This window comes from Lissotriton vulgaris, chromosome 9, assembly GCF_964263255.1.
Source record: "Lissotriton vulgaris chromosome 9, aLisVul1.2, whole genome shotgun sequence".
Lineage (NCBI taxonomy): Eukaryota > Metazoa > Chordata > Amphibia > Caudata > Salamandridae > Lissotriton > Lissotriton vulgaris.
The window spans coordinates 54,121,370-54,139,674 of record NC_141697.1 but is presented as its reverse complement, the minus strand read 5'-3'; the positions used below and the strand labels follow the sequence as shown (position 1 = coordinate 54,139,674).

Sequence of the window (18,305 nt, the reverse complement as noted above, 5' to 3'; positions counted from 1 at the left end):
AAGTCTCAGGCCTTCAGAGTTCATTTCCCATCATGCCTCTCGTTTCTGCAAGTCTCAGGCCTTCAGAGTTCATTTCCCATCATGCCTCTCGTTTCAGCAAGTCTCAGGCCTTCAGAGTTCATTTCCCATCATGCCTCTCGTCTCTGCAAGTCTCAGGCCTTCAGAGTTCATTTCCCATCATGCCTCCGTTTCAGCAAGTCTCAGGCCTTCTAAATTCATTTCCCATCATGCCTCTCGTTTCAGCAAGTCTCGGGCCTTCAGAGTTCATTTCCCATCATGCCTCTCGTTTCTGCAAGTCTCAGGCCTTCAGAGTTCATTTCCCATCATGCCTCTCGTTTCTGCAAGTCTCAGGCCTTCTGAGTTCATTTCCCATCATGCCTCTCGTTTATGCAATTCTCCGGCCTTCAGAGTTCATTTCCCATCATGCCTCTCGTTTCTGCAAGTCCCAGGCCTTTAAAGTTAATTTCCCATCATGCCTCTCGTTTCTGCAAGTCTCAGGCCTTCAGAGTTCATTTCCCATCATGCCTCTCGTTTCTGCAAGTCTCAGGCCTTCAGAGTTCATTTCCCATCATGCCTCTCGTTTCTGCAAGTCTCAGGCCTTCAGAGTTCATTTCCCATCATGCCTCTCGTTTCTGCTAGTCTCAGGCCTTCAGAGTTCATTTCCCATCATGCCTCTCGTTTCTGCAAGTCTCAGGCCTTCTGAGTTCATTTCCCATCATGCCTCTCGTTTCTGCAAGTCTCAGGCCTTCTGAGTTCATTTCCCATCATGCCTCTCGTTTCTGCAAGTCTCAGGCCTTCTGAGTTCATTTCCCATCATGCCTCTCGTTTCTGCAAGTCTCAGGCCTTCTGAGTTCATTTCCCATCATGCCTCTCGTTTCTGCAAGTCTCAGGCCTTCTGAGTTCATTTCCCATCATGCCTCTCGTTTCTGCAAGTCTCAGGCCTTCTGAGTTCATTTCCCATCATGCCTCTCGTTTCTGCAAGTCTCAGGCCTTCTGAGTTCATTTCCCATCATGCCTCTCGTTTCTGCAAGTCTCAGGCCTTCAGAGTTCATTTCCCATCATGCCTCTCGTTTCTGCAAGTCTCAGGCCTTCTGAGTTCATTTCCCATCATGCCTCTCGTTTCTGCTAGTCTCAGGCCTTCAGAGTTCATTTCCCATCATGCCTCTCTTTTCTTTCTTGCCCCTCATTTCTTTGCTGCCCCACCTTTGTCCAGCGACCGCTTTTCCATAAAAGGTCCATGAAAGCCGAGATAAAATGCAAATCTTTTCTTCCCCTGAAACCCACACACGCCTGAGCAAATCCTCCTCGGGTTATTCCCGGGGACTTCATTTACCTGCTAAATAGATACCTCCTGCAAAGCATTGTGGGAAATCTCTCTCCCCTTCTTTTTCTTGTGTCCCCAGAAGGCTGCTGTAGGCGGCAACTCCACTAATTGGCCCTAATTGGAGATTTCCCACCCTGACTCTTAGAGAAACTGCTTTTTTTTAATTTCCTCGCTGCATTGGTAATTGGGTAGATGCACCAAACGCCACAAGCGGTTTGTTATATTGTGAGGCATTAAATGTCTCGCTTCTCGCCTGCATCTAATCAGGGGCGTCCTGGGCTTCCGATGCACCCCAACTCTGGGGTGTGTGGCCCCTGTCGCTGTGCATTGGGCCCATTCCTTTATTCACAACCCCTGCATCACCTGGCGTTGTGCTCGGAGATTGTAAGTTCATTTAGTTTGTGATTCGCCAGATGTTCGACTCATCCACTCGTACCGTGCTCTGCGTGTATGATGCATGACTGACTTGGCCCCAGCCCCCCCCCCCCCGGCCTGTTATAGACCAAAAGATTCCTCCATAGACTAGCCACATCTGACGTCTGGACTTTCAGAGGACCAGGCCTGCTAGAAACTCTGAGCTTGTGTCTGTTGCTGCTGAGATGGGTGGCTAGGGCTGCTGCCAAGGTGTAACCCACAGGTTGGGTGAAGGCTTGCATGGTGGAATTAGATTAGTTCACTTAACTATGCTGCAAGGCCAGGGACCTAGCTAGCATGGCCAAGCTGAAGGGGCAGCTATCTGGCAGGACTGTTTGGCAGTGCCGGGTACCATGACGTACCTGCAGTGCAGGGTAACATGCACAAGTTCCAGTACTAGCTAGCATGGCCAAGCTGAAGGGGCAGCTATCTGGCAGGACTGTTTGGCAGTGCCGGGTACCATGACGTACCTGCAGTGCAGGGTAACATGCACAAGTTCCAGTACTAGCTAGCATGGCCAAGCTGAAGGGGCAGCTATCTGGCAGGACTGTTTGGCAGTGCCGGGTACCATGACGTACCTGCAGTGCAGGGTAACATGCACAAGTTCCAGTACTAGCTAGCATGGCCAAGCTGAAGGGGCAGCTATCTGGCAGGACTGTTTGGCAGTGCCGGGTACCATGACGTACCTGCAGTGCAGGGTAACATGCACAAGTTCCAGTACTAGCTAGCATGGCCAAGCTGAAGGGGCAGCTATCTGGCAGGACTGTTTGGCAGTGCCGGGTACCATGACGTACCTGCAGTGCAGGGTAACATGCACAAGTTCCAGTACTAGCTAGCATGGCCAAGCTGAAGGGGCAGCTATCTGGCAGGACTGTTTGGCAGTGCCGGGTACCATGACGTGCCTGCAGTGCAGGGTAACATGCACAAGTTTCAGTACTAGCTAGCAGGCCGCTTCTGCTCTGCTAGCTGGCATTTCCCCGCTAACATGAGAGGTAGCAATAACAAGTGTCAAGGAAAGCTAGTGTGATGAAACTGCTGGGCTGCCAGCATGACCTACACGGGGTACTAACCAGCATGGGCAAGCTTCTGGGCTAGGTAGCATACCCAGTCAACTCCCAGCTGCAGTACTAACTAGCCTAACCAGCTGCTTGACAGGCTAGCATTGCCAAGTATTCTTGCTAGCTAGCATGATCAAGGCACAGAGCTGAGAATGTGCTACAGCGGTGAGTGACATTCGCTTCTGGTGTTGTCTGCAAAGTACAGCGCACTCTGCCCATCGGTGTGTGTTGATAGGCGTTGTAAGGCTTTCATTACAGTCTTAGGCCTCGTTTCCAGAACCGTACCCGAGGAGAAACTGTATCCAACAATGTAGTGGTTGGACTGAGAGCTAGGCCTTCACTCTCCAGACATGCACTACTCGCCAGGAGCGCAGAGGGCTGCTGGAGAACAGTATCTAGTGTGAGAGCTGACGTTCACTCACAAGACATGCACTATTCACCAGGACCACAGAAGGGCAGAGCTGTAACTGCCATTGGTGTGAGAACTGGCGTTAATTCACGAGATGTGTACTATTACCAGGACCACCGAAGGGCAGACATGCACTATTCACCAGGACCACCGAAGGGCAGAGCTAGAACTACCATTGGTGTGAGAGCTGATGTTCACTCACTAGACATGCAGTATTCACCAGGACCACCGAAGGGCAGAGCTAGAACTACCATTGGTGTGAGAGCTGATGTTCACTCACTAGACATGCAGTATTCACCAGGACCACCGAAGGGCAGAGCTAGAACTGCCATTGGTGTGAAAACTGGCGTTAACTCACGAGATGTGCACTATTCACCATGAGCACCGAAGGGCAGAGCTAGAACTGCCATTGATGTGAGAGCTGACGTTCACTTACTAGACATGCACTATTCACCAGGACCACAGAAGGGCAGAGCTAGAACTGCCATTGGTGTGAGAACTGGCGTTAATTCACGAGATGTGTACTATTACCAGGACCACCGAAGGGCAGACATGCCCTATTCACCAGGACCACTGAAGGGCAGAGCTAGAACTACCATTGGTGTGAGAGCTGATGTTCACTCACTAGACATTGAGTATTCACCAGGATCACCGAAGGGCAGAGCTAAAACTGCCATTGGTGTGAGAACTGGTGTTAACTCACGAGATGTGCACTACTCAACAGGAGCACCGAAGGACAGAGCTAGAACTGCCTTTGGCGTGAGGGCTAGGACTTCACTCACGAGACATGTGCCATTTAGCAGAAGTTAGGTGTCCACTCACGAGACCTGCATGATTCACTAGAAGCGCAGAGAGCTGCTCTAGAACAGTCGTTGGCGTGAGGGCTAGGTGTTCACTCACGAGACATTCACTATTGCACCATAACTTATAGCACTTAGCTGACTTTGCACACCCCTGGCCTCCAGCCTCGATTCAATGCTCCCATCCAAGCCCCGCGCGCCACTCCCCACTTGATGCCGCGCGTCTTGCTTGTTTCAGTCTGACACTGGAACGATTGCTGATTGTTTGGTGTGTCTTCTCTTCTCTCTCTCTCCTCTGTGTCCACCATTGACCACAACCAGGCTTTCTTCTTGATCCTGCAGTGAGTCAAGGCGCCGCCTACAGTCCAGAGGGCCAGCCAATGGGGAGCTTTGTGTTGGATGGTCAGCAGCACATGGGCATCCGACCTGCAGGTAAGCCTCAATGTCAAGTCAATGTCATACTTTATCGCCCTTTTCCAGTCCGCGCCTTGAGCGAGGAATCGCCCCTTCACATGGTATGTCTCTGGTGGGCATGTCCACTCAACGGGCAACAAACTGGAGCAGGGCACACCGGTGGGAAGAGCAAGTCTCCTGTCTTTACCGACTTCAGTCTTGGGAAAGTCAAGTACCGCTAAAAATGGCCCAAGTTTTACAAAAAATAAAGTTTTGGCCTGATGAAGTTTGGTTTAGCTGCTTCAGGACAGGTCACGTGCTGTCAATGTTAGTGAGGACATGGTTTTTGGGGATAAGAAAGAGATATTGCTCTATATACATAGGGGCAGATTTATGTTGGACTTCTGTGACGCAGCGGCGGCATATACCCTGCGCCACGTTGCGACATACTTACACCATCACGCATCTATGGAGATGCGACACGGTGTAAGGCCCTGCGCCACATGAAACCTGCGTCAGGTTTCATGTGGGCGTTTCTACGCAGGGGGTCGTTCCGTCGCAGGAACACCCCTGAAAAGTGACTCAGTGAAATCTACAAGATTTCACTTAGTCACTTTCCCAACGCTGATGCGTCAAAACCCTGCGCCTGCTTGAAGCAGGCGTAAGGCTTGACGCACCACGTTAGAGATAGGGCAAGTTGGAACAATGCTGGAGTTGCGTGCCTCACGCAACACAACTTCAGCACTGTGCCAACTTCACCCCCTAGATGCAACACGCATCTGTTCATTCCTGCGCCATGGTGTGCCGCATTGTAAATGCGGCGCATCATGGGTTGCGCAAGGATAAACTTGCATGCCGTATCTTTCCTGGCGCATCTCTGCTGATTTGCAGAGATGCGTCAGGCAACATACCTCTGCCCCATAAATGTTTTTAAAGAGTAGTAAACTCTGTCCCTTGTAGAAAGGTATGGTCGTTCAGAGGACGACACGCACAGTCCTTTTTAATATATATTTTTGGTGACCGTTTCTGTGTCAGGGCTGCAGTAACTGAAATTAGCATAGTACACAGCACATATATGTACCCCAAACTTTTTGGGAGAGTAGGAGTAGTTGGCCCGGAGTTACCAGTTTTCCTTCTTAATCTACCTGTTAAAAACTTGGCTCCCCATTGGTTGAAAAACAATAATTCACTGACGGGTCTTAATTAAGAGGTAACACTTCAGTCCACTGAAATACAGGTTATAAAAACAGGCATGGCCATGGCGATCAACGCAGAATAGATGGGAAATGTGCAATGGCTCATGGGTTTGTTGGGGCCGTCTGAAGATACCAAGGGGTTCTGGTGCAATGAGGATAAACCATGAGGCCAAAGGCTGAATATTATGCAAACGTCACCAGAATCTCGACACCTTTGATTGGGCCATAATCCCTGTTTTAAACATTAATCCTTTCCCTTAGCTGAACTTTTAGTAGAAATCCCTGAATTTCCAGGAATTTTTCCTAGGCTTCCTATAGGTTAAAAATACACAATTCATCGAATGACACAGCGGCAGAAATATAGTATGTCCCATCATTCAATGGTAAGACGGAATTTGTGGGAAATATGAATTATTAGAACATTGGAATGTTGAGCGCTGCATTGAAGACAATGGAGTGCTCCGAGCTTCTAATGGCCGGTAGAAGCCCAGAGCATCAACATTCCAATGTTTTACAAAGGCCTCACAGAGCCCGAGGGATTGCAACCCGCTCGGGCTCCGTGAGGTGCTTCGTTTTACAAATTAGAACATTCTGCCCTCTAGGGGCGGAATGTTCTAATAGCCTTAGATCCCACCGTAGTGGGCTCTACTGGCCATTAAAGGCCCGCTCCCTTGTTAAAGACCCAAGTTGAACACTGGAACAGGCCTTAAATGGCAGGTAGAGCCTGCTATGGTGGGCTTGAAGGCTATTATACGCCAGTCCTCCTCCACTACCCAAACAGGTAAACAACACTCATTTGATGAAAGATGGCACAGAAGAAAGACTGAGCTGCAGATTCACCTCCACACTGGGCTGTGCCATTCTTACCAGGTCACTGGTTCACCCAACAAAGTGCCAGAAAGACCCAGCCCCTCAATGGCGGTTCACGACTAGGCCTGAAAACAGTTGCAACATAGTCGGGTTCAGGGGCCCCTGGTAATCACTTGTGTCCCTCTCTGGGAAATCGTAACTTAAGAGAAACAGAGCTTGGGGTTGGAGGACAAGCCTTATGTTATATCATGACTGTTTGTAGAGCGCTACTCTCATCCGCGAGGGTATCCAGGCACTAGTGGGAAGGGTGCTGGCTGAGTCTGAAGTCTAGATATAGAGCCATGTCTTCAGTGTCTTGCAGAACTCAAGGAAAGGGAGGGGGCGACTTTGATGTGTAGGGGGAGGTATTTCCAAACCTTGGGAAGAGTATGGCGGATATATCTGGGGTGTGATGCGGATGTACCTGATTGTTTCTTTTCTTTCTCCATTTTCATGCCAAGTTAGGAGAAAATGTGGGTTAAGAAAGGTGTCCTGGAGTTGTGAGGTTATCCTGGCCCTTCTTGGGGGAGGCGAGGGGATACCTGGAGTTTGTTCTCAGCCCTCCATAGGCCTTGGCCCGGCTTCTGTCTGGCTGCACCATTCTATGGGACTCTGGGAAGCAGTGGTTCTGTGCCTTCCAGAGCCTCCCAGAATCCTCTAGGAGGGCAGCCTCCGGGATTGGCTAGGCTGTGATGATGAGCATGGACGGCGTCCAATACCTTGCTGCACTCTTCCTGTGCCCTGCGCCTTTGCTGACTGTGGCATCTTCTTGGCTTTTTCTCTCCCTTCCAGGGCCTATGAGTGGCATGGGTATGAACATGGGCATGGACGGGCAATGGCACTACATGTAGCCCCCATCTTGTAAACCAATCGCAAAGCCAGGGGGAAGTAAGTATAGTCAGGCTGTTTTTTTTACCTTGACTGACACTGCTTGATTATTTTTTTCCCCAATTTCCCCAGCCATTTTTATTGTCTTCCCTTTGTCCTTGCCCATAGTTGCATGCCAGCCAAAAATAGGTGCCTATAAGAAGGTCCTTTGCTGTCCCTTGTTTCATTCAACCTTTACCCATGTGTGGAGAGGGTGGGATACTGTTCCTTGAAGAACACTTGACTTCTGCAAAGAAAGCTGCAAAGAAAGCTGCTTGCTGTGTGTTTATTTGGAATGAGCTTCTGAGATGAACAAGAACTTTCCTTTCATGTATGTTGAAATTCTTGAAGGGCATGTGCTGGCCCTTTAAAGAATAATCCAGATATTCAGGATAGAGCATGTACTGTGCCTTTAAATATATTCATATCCTAGAGGCAGGGAAGTAGTGTTCTTTTAGAATTATGTTTCGATCAGCAAAGAGGGTGTACATCCATTTTAAATCAGTTTCCATCCTTCGGAGGGGGAAGTAAAGTTTAACCATTTCAGAAGATCTGCATAAAAGACAAAGTTCTGTCCCTTTAAGAGCAGGAGAGTGAGTTTAATGGAAAAGGAGCGATGACTTCTTTCATATGTGTTTAGGTTCTTCACGGCACGTAAAGTACTAACGATGAAGTAGTTGGTACCACAAGAAAGAAGTATCCCTCATCGGTCCCTGTGGTTGTTGAGACGACCGCAGGGATGATGCAGGATACTTTTTTCCTGTAGTCCCTTTCCTTCGCACCAGAGAAGACTAAAATTGAAGACCTGCTTTATCACTGTCGCTTGTCTTGAAGAAGCCCCAGGCGTGCCTTTCATAAGGGCCGAAACATGTTGGCTGCAAATGATATGTAACAGTGCATAAATATTGATGACCACGTGAATAATAAAATATCACACCAAATATGGCGACTTGTGGAATTCAGTACTCCTCTCCTGTTGGAAACTTTGAAAAATAGGTTGTGCCCTAGTGTTACATTAGTCAATTACTTAATCATTAGCGTGCTGTGGATTTCAATGGGATGATCCACTTTGAACACACAAAGTGAGACGTGTCAAAGTTTGGGTAGATCCCTGGATTCTTACCCCTACCCCTTAAGGGTCATATGTAAAGCACTGACCATATTCGTATGGGCCATATTCTTGGAGTCAAGAAATAACTTTCCTTGTGTATAGTTAGAAATGCTTGATTTCTTCTAGAAAGGCCAGTAAATAAACATGTTAATGCAGCAAGTGTTGAAAAATATTAAAGTTTACATGTATGAGTCGGCCCTCTCCTTTTCAAAATTTTCCAGGTAAGACCCAGCATTATCAGATAATAAAAATGTAGAGCCCTCCCCCAGAGACGGGCCGGGACCCTCCCCCAGAGACGGGCCGGGACCCTCCCCCAGAGACGGGCCGGGACCCTCCCCCAGAGACGGGCCGGGACCCTCCAAATGAACATTTACAGAAAGCAGAGAATGTTACACACCAGTGTAGGTAGGATTCGGTGCTGGGCCTGTAGTATGCCTCTCGTGTGTGGGTGTAGGGTTGACAGAATTCAAGCTTTACAGACAGGAGAAGTGTGGCTCAATGGTTAGAGTGGCAGACCCTGATGCAGAGGTCTAGCCCGGGACCAGGGTTCAATTCCCTGCCTCGGTGGGTCTTGGGTCAAAAATTCCACGGACCTGATAATTCTCGCCTCGGTGCCTATTCCGATCATGGAGTCCCACTCTGCAACTCTGGGCAATAGCTTGCTTAATCTCCACAATGGCCCCCACAACGCTAAGGATGCCTGGCCTCCACCTTGGGGGTGCCCAGGAGTGGACGCCTCACAGGGAAAGCCAGGATGGGTTCCACAGCGGTATTCATACAAGCGCCTTGAGACCCTTGCGGGTGAGTAGTGCGCTATACAAGTATCAATTACAATTACTTGTGGATATACTGTGAGGGTACCAGTACCACATATAGCTGTGGCTCCTGCCCCAGTGCTGCACGGATGTGGGCGTTTCCGTCCCTGCTGCATGCATTGGGGCCCTCCCTGGGGCAATGGCCTCCTGACAGCCCTGCCTGTCACCCTGTGACGAGGGAAGCTGACAGGTCTGACCTCGTCAGTCAGGACTGACAGCCGTGGGTCGTCTGTGCCCTCAGTCCGCGCGCGGGCATCTGAGGTAGGGTCTTTGGGGTACCCACTGACAGCGACATGAGACTCTGATAAAGCGAGACGAGCGAAAATGTGATGTCATCTCTTTGAGTGACATGAATCTGTTAGTAGGCTTGCCTTCGCCGGATTGTCCTATGTACTTTGACAGCAGCTGGCTGGATTTTACTCACTGGGGAGCCTGTGCACTTGGCTCACTGGGAAGCTTGTGAATTTTACTCACTGGGGGCTTCTGCACTTTACTCACTGGGGAACCTGTGCACTTTACTCACTGGGGAACCTGTGCACTTTACTCACTGGGGGGCTTGTGCATTTTACTCACTGGGGAGCCTGTGCAGTTTTCTCGCTGGGGAGCCGGTTTACTTTAATCACTGGAGTTGGGGGGCTGTTCACTTTAGTCACTGGGGAGCTTGTGCACTTTACTCACAGCGGCACCTATGCTCTTTACTCTCAAGTGAGTCTGCTCACTTTACTCTCTGTAGCGGTTATGCCCTTTACGCAGTGGGCAGCCTGCGCACTTTGTGCACTTTACCCAAGGGGAGCGGGTACACTTGGATTGTTTATCGGAGTGCCTAGTACAATGAAAGAAAGTATAGCCATGCCATGCAAAGTCCAGTGGCAAAGAAATGTTCCTTTTGCGCTTTTCCTCTTCACATCCCCATTGCTGGCCTCTTTGCTGCGGTTATGGATCACAAATCACTCTGGAGTATAAACCAGAGACCCGTGCATCTTGCGTGTTCTGCTGTGGCTCGCACAGGGGGTGAAGGGAGGATGCTCGACTCGCAGTGAGTCTACCTATTGCCAACCGCTCGGGGTAGCACTCCAACCCATCGCTATTGTCCACCCCATGCCACCTCAGTTTGGACCCAGCTATGTGCAAATCAGTCTTGACCCTGCTCCGATGGGAACAGTCCAGCCCGAACGGCCAGGCCAGGCCGGGTCCTCTCCCGGGGCCCTCGCTCATGGCTCGGCCATGCTTTCAGATTAACCCCAGGAGTAAGTGGCATTGGCTGTCTTCAAGTTCTGCAAAATGCTTCTTCAGTGAACCAGGATTTGAGAATTCAGCTGTGTGCGCAGCGAGGGTAACCTTTGGGCGCTAAAAGAGTTTTAAGAATGAGAGTGAAGGAGATTTCAGCTCCGAATCAAAACACAAGCAGCACTGGGTGATGTGGAAATGTTCACTGGCATCATGGACTTGAACACATTCTCAGAGCATCATTGTAGAAAGACCTGATGCCCAGGAGAGGCGGCCACAGACCGGCTGGCTCCGGGCATGGGTATCCTTGACCATATCACTTTGCGGCCCAGATACACTGCCATCTCTAGAATAAACCGAATGCTCCAGATGTAGTCCCCAGAGATGAGCAGAACTCAGCACAGTACTCCAGGTGTGGTCGCCAGAAACTATAGAGCACTCCCAACGTGTTCTCTGGAATTGAATGCAATATGCCAAAGGTGTTTTGGGGTGCTCGACAGAATGCACCAGATGTGGTCTCCTGAACTGGATTCAGGGGGCCAGATGTGGTCTCCTTAACTGTGTGCAGTGGACCAGATGTGGTCTCCTGAATAGGGTGCAGTGGACCAGAGGTCGTCTCCTGTACTGGGTGCAGTGGACCAGATGTGGTCTCGAGAACTGGGTGCAGTGGACCAGATGTGGTCTCGAGAACTGGGTGCAGTGGACCAGATGTGGTCTCGAGAACTGGGTGCAGTGGACCAGATGTGGTCTCGAGAACTGGGTGCAGTGGACCAGATGTGGTCTCGAGAACTGGGTGCAGTGGACCAGATGTGGTCTAGAGAACTGGGTGCAGTGGACCAGATGTGGTCTCCTGAACTGGGTGCAGTCGGCCAGATGTGGTCTCCTGAACTGGGTGCAGTGGACCAGATGTGGCCTCGAGAACTGAGTGCAGTGGACCAGATGTGGTCTCGAGAACTGGGTGCAGTGGACCAGATGTGGTCTCCTGAACTGGGTGCAGTGGACCAGATGTGGTCTCCTGAACTGGGTGTAGTGGACCAGATGTGGCCTCGAGAACTGAGTGCAGTGGACCAGATGGGGTCTCCAGAACTAGGTTCAGTGGACCAGATGTGGTCTCCAGAACTTGGTGCAGTGCACAGATGTAGTCAAGTCCACAGAATTGGACGCTGTACACCAGGTGTGGCCTCTAGCATTGGGCGCAGTGCACCAGATGTGATCTCTAGTACTGGGCGCAGTACACCAGATGTGGCCTCTAGAATTGGGTGTTGTGCACCACATATGGTTTGTAGAACTGAGCGCAGTGCACCGGATGTGATTTCTAGAACTGGGCGCAGTGCACCAGATGTGATCTCTAGAACTGGGGGCAGGCACCGTGCACCAGATGTGTGTTCTCTGGATGCTATAATCCAGATGTCAGTACAATGCACCCAATGTACTCTTCATTACTGGACACTGTACTCTGGGTGTGGACCCAGTACTCGAAGCCTGGTCTCCAAAATGGGAAACGCCCCCCCCCCCCCCCCCCACACCCGCCCCCTTGGAGTGGTCTCCAGAAGCAGACCCTGTATTCCAGATAACAACAGTGCTCCAAGTATGGTTCCCAAAATCAGGCAAAGTGTTCCAGATATGGTCTCAAAACTGGACACAATCATTCAAATATTGTTTCTAACATGTGGGTGTAGAACTAGAAACAGTTTACTAGATGTGGCCTAAACCCAGACACCTCCCTCCATGTGTGGTGTGTAAAATGCTGTCCTTCGGGGCCTGACACTTAAACCCCCCTCCCCCGACGTGTGGGCTTCACATTCGGGCACTGTGCTGGGATAATGGCCCACTCCGTTGGCTGTGTACTATCGTGCCTGAGTAGAAACCTTTCTGTAAATAGAAGTAGGAAGCTGGCATTTCATCTTAGGTCTCCGGGTGAGGCGGGAGGGGGGTCTCTGTGAACAGCCCCGCCTCCTCGTCTTGCCGACAGTTCGGAAAGAGGTAATGTTCCTTTAAAACAGTCTCCGAGAAAACATTTGCTCAGCTTGGATGGCTCTTAATGCAGGCCATATCATTTCTACCCCACTTAATTACATAACATATTTTATGCTTCATAAGCAATTACGCTGATGGGGTAATGCAGACGGGGTTCACCTCGTGGTTTGATTACGCTGCCAGACAATATGGTGCGTCGGTGACTCCTCGCCGGGCCCTGGGCGGGCGGCCGAGCTGGTGCGCACAGGGCGAGGGGGCGGCGCGCGCAGCCTGCCCCCTTCAAGGGCTCTCCTGGTAATAACGGCCCTCGCTCTGCTTAACAAAGTGACTGCCTAAGCCTGCAGATCAGCCGCTTACAGCCTCCAAACATCTGTTCACCTTTTCTTGTAGCCGAGGTTACAGGGAGGTGAGGACAGCTCCCTGGACGGGCGCTGTAAATATATTGGGGCGGCCTTGTAAAGGCCGCAAACTGATACCTCTAAGTGGGGAGAGGGGGCTGAAATGTGAACCCTCGAATGGGGGCCAGAACGCGAAAGTCGGATGAGAGCCCCCACTCTCGCCGCCCCCACCCCACAATAAGTGGCTTGCCATCGGATGTCTAGACATTTGTTGCAGCCTTAATGCTAGTCCTGTTTTATGATTTACAAGCAGGATGTACTGAGCATGTCCTGTCACCTTTCTGCCACCCCTGACCTCTGAACCCTGGGTAATCCCGTGAGAGCTGCATCGGGAACGGGAATCCTCTCTACTCTCCAAGTTGGCTCGGACGTCTCCCAGCAGTTCCTGTAACTAGCAGGGCCCGAGAGCTCTGTCTGCACAGAGGCCATCGGGGAGGAGGTGTGAGAGGCGGCGTGGACCATGGGCTGGAGAAAAGGCGCAGCTGGGGGTAGCATCGGTTACAGTTTTCCTGCCTGTCAGACCAGATAAGAATGTGACCCTTACCTTTATTAATGCCCTGTGCCTGTCAGTTCAGGGTGCAGGACTGTGCGGGACCCTCACACCGCTGGAACCTGTCTCCCCTCATGATAGCCCTGTGCCTGTCAGTCCAGGGCGCGGGGCGGACCTGCCCCCCCCCCCTCCTCATTATAGCCCTGTGCGGGCCCCTCACACCGCTGGGACCTGTCCCCCCTCATTACAGCCCTGTGCCTGTCAGTCCAGGGCGCCGGACTGCGGGCCCCTCACACCGCTGGGACCTTGACCCCCCCCCCCCCCCCACCCCCTCCCCTCAATACAGACCTGTGTCTTGGGGTTGTCTCTGTGGTAGATGTGGTGACCCCGCTGCAGTGGTCGCCTCCTTTGACCAGTGGCCTCTGGAAACGGTGACCGCTCTGGGTTTCTCCTTCTGGGTGCGATGGTGACCTCTTGAGATAAGCAGAGTGGTTCTCTCCTATGACTTACAATGTTCAGCTCTCATCATGCCAACTTTGCAGGAGAACAAAACCTATTTTAAGTCTTAAAAACAACCCGTTTGGTTCCAAACTATGGATTGGTCGCTTGGAGAAATAAAATGGGCATTTTGAAATGCATAAAGAATAAAATATATTTATATGTAAAAAATATTACAGTGGTAGAAACACGAATTTATTTCCAATTGACGTGCAAATCGGTCTGGATTTTTTTTTTTTAAAGAGGAAACCGACTGTGGGCGTTCTGTTTCCTTACTCCATCTGAGATAAAATGTGGAGTCCAGCAGGGTTCTGTTGTCAACATTCAAACGACCTTTAAAAAAGGATAACAATTAGTTTAGGGGCGTGGCAACCAGTTGCTTGTGGTATTTGCCGGTCTGAGATTTGTAGTATCACACCATGGGTTAGGGGCCCAGTGTTAGTTTGGGATCTATTGCAGGTCGCAGAAAGGAGCCATAATCCGAGTAGTGTCTCAGTGTAGGGACAATGTAAAGGGTGGCTGTGGCAGTGGGGCACTGTGGCAGCCTCCTGCCCCACAAGGACCTAAAGCAAGCTAGCCCTGGATCGTGGCCACTGCACGGTGGACACTGGCTTAACCTTGGCAACTCCCCCTGGCAAAGAATAGGACGACCATCTTGTTTCATCTTGTAGGGGACCCTTCTGCATGGGCACGAAGTCCCATTTCTGGAGTGTCCAGAGAACCCCTGACTCTTGGTTTGTATGCCCGACAAGACGGCACCCTTTCTTAGCCTCTCTGAACCTTTTGATATTAGGGTTCAGGGCATTCTTCTGGGTGCATCTGCCATGCTGGCGTCTTCTGCACAACCCCATGAGTTTATTGATGTATCAGCATGCCTCCAGATGTGACACTGACCTGGACCACAGCTGGAATGGTGGCAATGCAAGGTGGTGGGACCAGGTGTTGGGGTCCCCACAAGTTTCACTTCACAAAACATTAGGGGGTCTACTAGAATGAGGCAAGACTTTCATCCGCACGCCACCCTAGCGGTGCTGGGACCGGCCGCCAGTGGTGCGGCTGTCCCGCATCAGCGATTAGGATGCCACCGCCACGGTGGCATCCCCCATCCACAACATTGTGGCGGGCGGTGCTCACTGCACCGCACGCCACAATTCTGTGCATGGGAATGCAGGGGGGTCCCTCTGGTACCCCCATGTGTACCCCCCAACACTCGGGGCCTGCAACAGGCTCCCACATGCAGGAACATGTCGGCAACACTGCCATGGAAAGGCACTTTCCCGCCTGCAATGTAATATGGATAGCGGTGTCTGCCACCATATTCAGCTCCTTTTCCGCCTGGTTGGCTCGTCCACGGGTGGAAAACTGGCAGACAGTCTTTCAGTCTGCCGGGGTCACCCCGACATCGTAATATGGTGGGGGCAAATGGGAGGTGGCTGGTAGGAAATGGCGGGCGGATCGCCACTGCCATACGGGCAGTGGCGATCCGCACGATTTACTAATAGACCACTAGATGTACATACCTTGGGACCAGCCACAGCCCTGAGAGGGTCGTTGGCATTTGAGTCCTCACTCAAGCCAGGGCTTTCGGATGAAGTGTGGAACAAGGTACACAGATGTCATACAGTAATTAAAACCCCCTAGTTAACCAGGTTTTATTGTTTGGTAAAACCATGTCAATGCCAGGGGAGGCGAAGCTAAACAGAGTAACATAAAAGCAAACTTACCTGTGGATATTAAATCACAATACACAGTAAAACACACATAACACCGTTCATCATTGTGCCATGTTTTTTTGCGTCCAGGACCATGGATCTCACTGCATATTTTTCTTCAATGAGGCGTCATTTTAATGCACACCATAACTGCACCTCAGTAAAATCCAGAATGGCAAGCTTAAACATGATCTGCAAGCCCTGTGGTAGCCAAGGCAAGACTGTGGTGTGATGAGTCTGCAAGAATAAGCGTGTCAGTGTCTGAGTATACTAGTTCTCCACCATCTAGAGCCTCTTCACAGTCTAAGCGGTGGATCCGCATGTTGGGCCTTCTCATGGCCGAAACATGTCGACACAAATGCATGAACCAATTATTTCAAGCCGGCAGATGAATAAAAAGCTGCCATGGACCACTGAGACCCAAGGGATAGCAAGACTCCTTGATCATAATAGCAAGCTGAAGTTTCATAGTTAGGCAGTGGATAGACTTAACCAGGTTTTGCAGCAATCAGAAACCCAGTGCAAATACTGCAGTGAGATACTTTGAGATTGTTATTGGTTTTCATTTTGACTGTTGGGTGTATATATAACCTCTCAGTTGTGTGCATTTATAGCCTGTTTTTCATTTCATTTTTTCTTTACCTCTTTTTTTAGCATAATTCATTTTTTACCTTGAAAGCAACCCTCTTTTATTCTGTTGCCTACTAGTATATGAGGGACCCTTAGAACCATATTGTGCACACATCCTCCTTAGCCTATTCTTGAGTACTCGCTCAGCTCATAAAATTTGAGTTGCAGGTAGAGCAAAGTCCATGTTCAAATCATTTAAATGAAAACTGGAAACTGGAATCTCGCTTAATCATTCTTTCTTTCTTTCTTTAGGTCTGCAAGGCATGCCAGGGGACTACGGACCGACAGGGGGGCCGATGGGCCTGAGTTTGGCACAGTCGAGTTACACTCCTTCCCAGATGACCCCGCACCCCTCTCAGTTGCGACATGGACCCCCAATGCATCCGTATTTGCCAAGCCACCCCCATCATCGCCAGGCCATGGTGCTGCACGGAGGACTCCCGGCTCACCCTGGAATGACTATATCTGCGCAAAGCCCCTCTTTGCTGAATTCTGTTGACCCTGGCTTTGGCGGACAGTTGATGGACATCCATGCCTGACTGTACATGGGAACTCAAGGGAAATAAAGAACATATTTTCAGACATTTGAGCTTTGACCAGATGTTGACACTTAAAAAAAGAAAATTCCAGACAGCTGTGATTTATTTTTTACTTTTGTCATTTTTTTCAACAACAGAGGACCAACTTTAAACCAAGAACAGAAATGTGAATCCCTGGGCTTACAGAGATGAATTAAGTCCTAGGAAAGTTCCTCTGGAAAAAAGAAAAAACCAGAAAGAGAGAGTAAAAAAGACTCAAAGAGTTTAAAACTACTGTAGTATATAAACATAGGGACTAAGTTAACTTGTACATTTCTTTCATCACACGAGTTTTGTTGCCTCAAAATAGTTTTAGAAGAAAGAAACGGATCCTTGTTTTTTCCACACTATGTGTGTTGTTCCCAAAAGATGACTGTTTTGGTTCAGCGGCAGAGTCTCAATCCCCAAAAGACTACTGTCTGCTTCGCCAGTGAGCAAAAACTAAAAAGTAAACGAAAGCAACATCAACAAATGCCGAAAGTGATGTGCATCTGGATGTTGCTCCTCACCCTGCAGTCCATTTCTAAGAAAATGCTGGGAGAGCTCTTTCGTTCATCCATGAAATGTGCTCTGAGTTTCAGACCCCTCAAAGAGGACGACAAACCCTTTGTTTTTTTCTTAAGGCCTGGCCTCTTCTTCTACAGAGCTTTTATCTAAAGATTTGGAGACAAGCAGGAAGCATCTTCAAGGAGCTCTGAGCCAAGGTTTTGGACAAAGAACAAACCCAATTGTTTTTAAGTAAACCTTATTCAGTTCTTAATATTGACACTGGTCCTTGCACCAAAAAAAAGCAGCCATCGAACTTTTATCGTGAACTCCAAGTTTGACAGGGTTGAGTGGGTGTGTGTGAATGCGCGTGTGTGCTTGTTTGAGTGAGAGCGAGTGAGAGTTAAGGAAACTGTAACAAACTTCGTACAGAGTTCGACCTATTAATTGTTCCTTGTTAGATATTATATGTGTTTACCTCAACTGAAAAAAAGAATGTTTTTGCTAGTATCCGATCTGCTGTGGAATTGGTATTGTATGTCCAGAAATTCTTCCTTTCTCAGCACGTGTTCCTCATTAGAAACAAAAAATGCTGTTACCTTTAAGCTTCGTCAAAAATTTACATTAAAATACTTGTATGAGGACTGTGACGTTATGTTTAAAAAAAAGGTGTTAAGTCACAAAATGCGGTAATAAATATTTCATTTTTTGATTTTTTTTTTCGTTGGGCTTTTTTGCTTTTTTTTTTTTATTTTCTTGCCTGTGGTATTGTTTATGTTTTGAGGTGCCTTGCTTTATTTGCACTCATTTGTACATAACCCTGCATTAAAAACAAATGTGCCACCAGAACTATTTGAAAAGTGCTCTCTGTTGAGATGTGGATAAAACCGTCTAAACCCTGGACTGGCACAGACTTCTAGAATGTTTGATAAGGTTGTGACCACAGAATTATTCCAAATTACAAAATTGCATTTCCCTCAGATGAATAAGAATTACGATTATTTAAATTACAAAATAGCTTTACATTGTTCTCTGTATGAAAGAGAGCAGTTGTTGAACGTATCGTTGTGGCT

The 18,305-nt window shown here is 49.3% G+C and overlaps 1 protein-coding gene across 13 annotated transcripts in view; it reads left to right on the top strand.

Annotated features, from left to right (window-relative positions):
* Window positions 1–17,949, top strand: part of MEIS2 (Meis homeobox 2) — a 311,789-nt gene extending 293,840 nt beyond the window's left edge. For 4 of the 13 annotated variants that reach the window (XM_086937015.1, XM_086937014.1, XM_086937012.1 and 1 more), the window contains 3 exons: window positions 4,327–4,437; window positions 7,236–7,331; window positions 16,421–17,949. In XM_086937015.1, coding sequence (XP_086793141.1) covers window positions 4,327–4,437; window positions 7,236–7,294 — 170 coding nt within the window. In that variant the 3' untranslated portion in view covers window positions 7,295–7,331; window positions 16,421–17,949. The remainder of the gene's footprint in view (window positions 1–4,326; window positions 4,438–7,235; window positions 7,332–16,420) is intronic. The other 9 variants (XM_086937009.1, XM_086937008.1, XM_086937006.1 and 6 more) reach the window with 3 other exon arrangements.
* The last annotated feature ends 356 nt before the right edge of the window (window positions 17,950–18,305 follow it).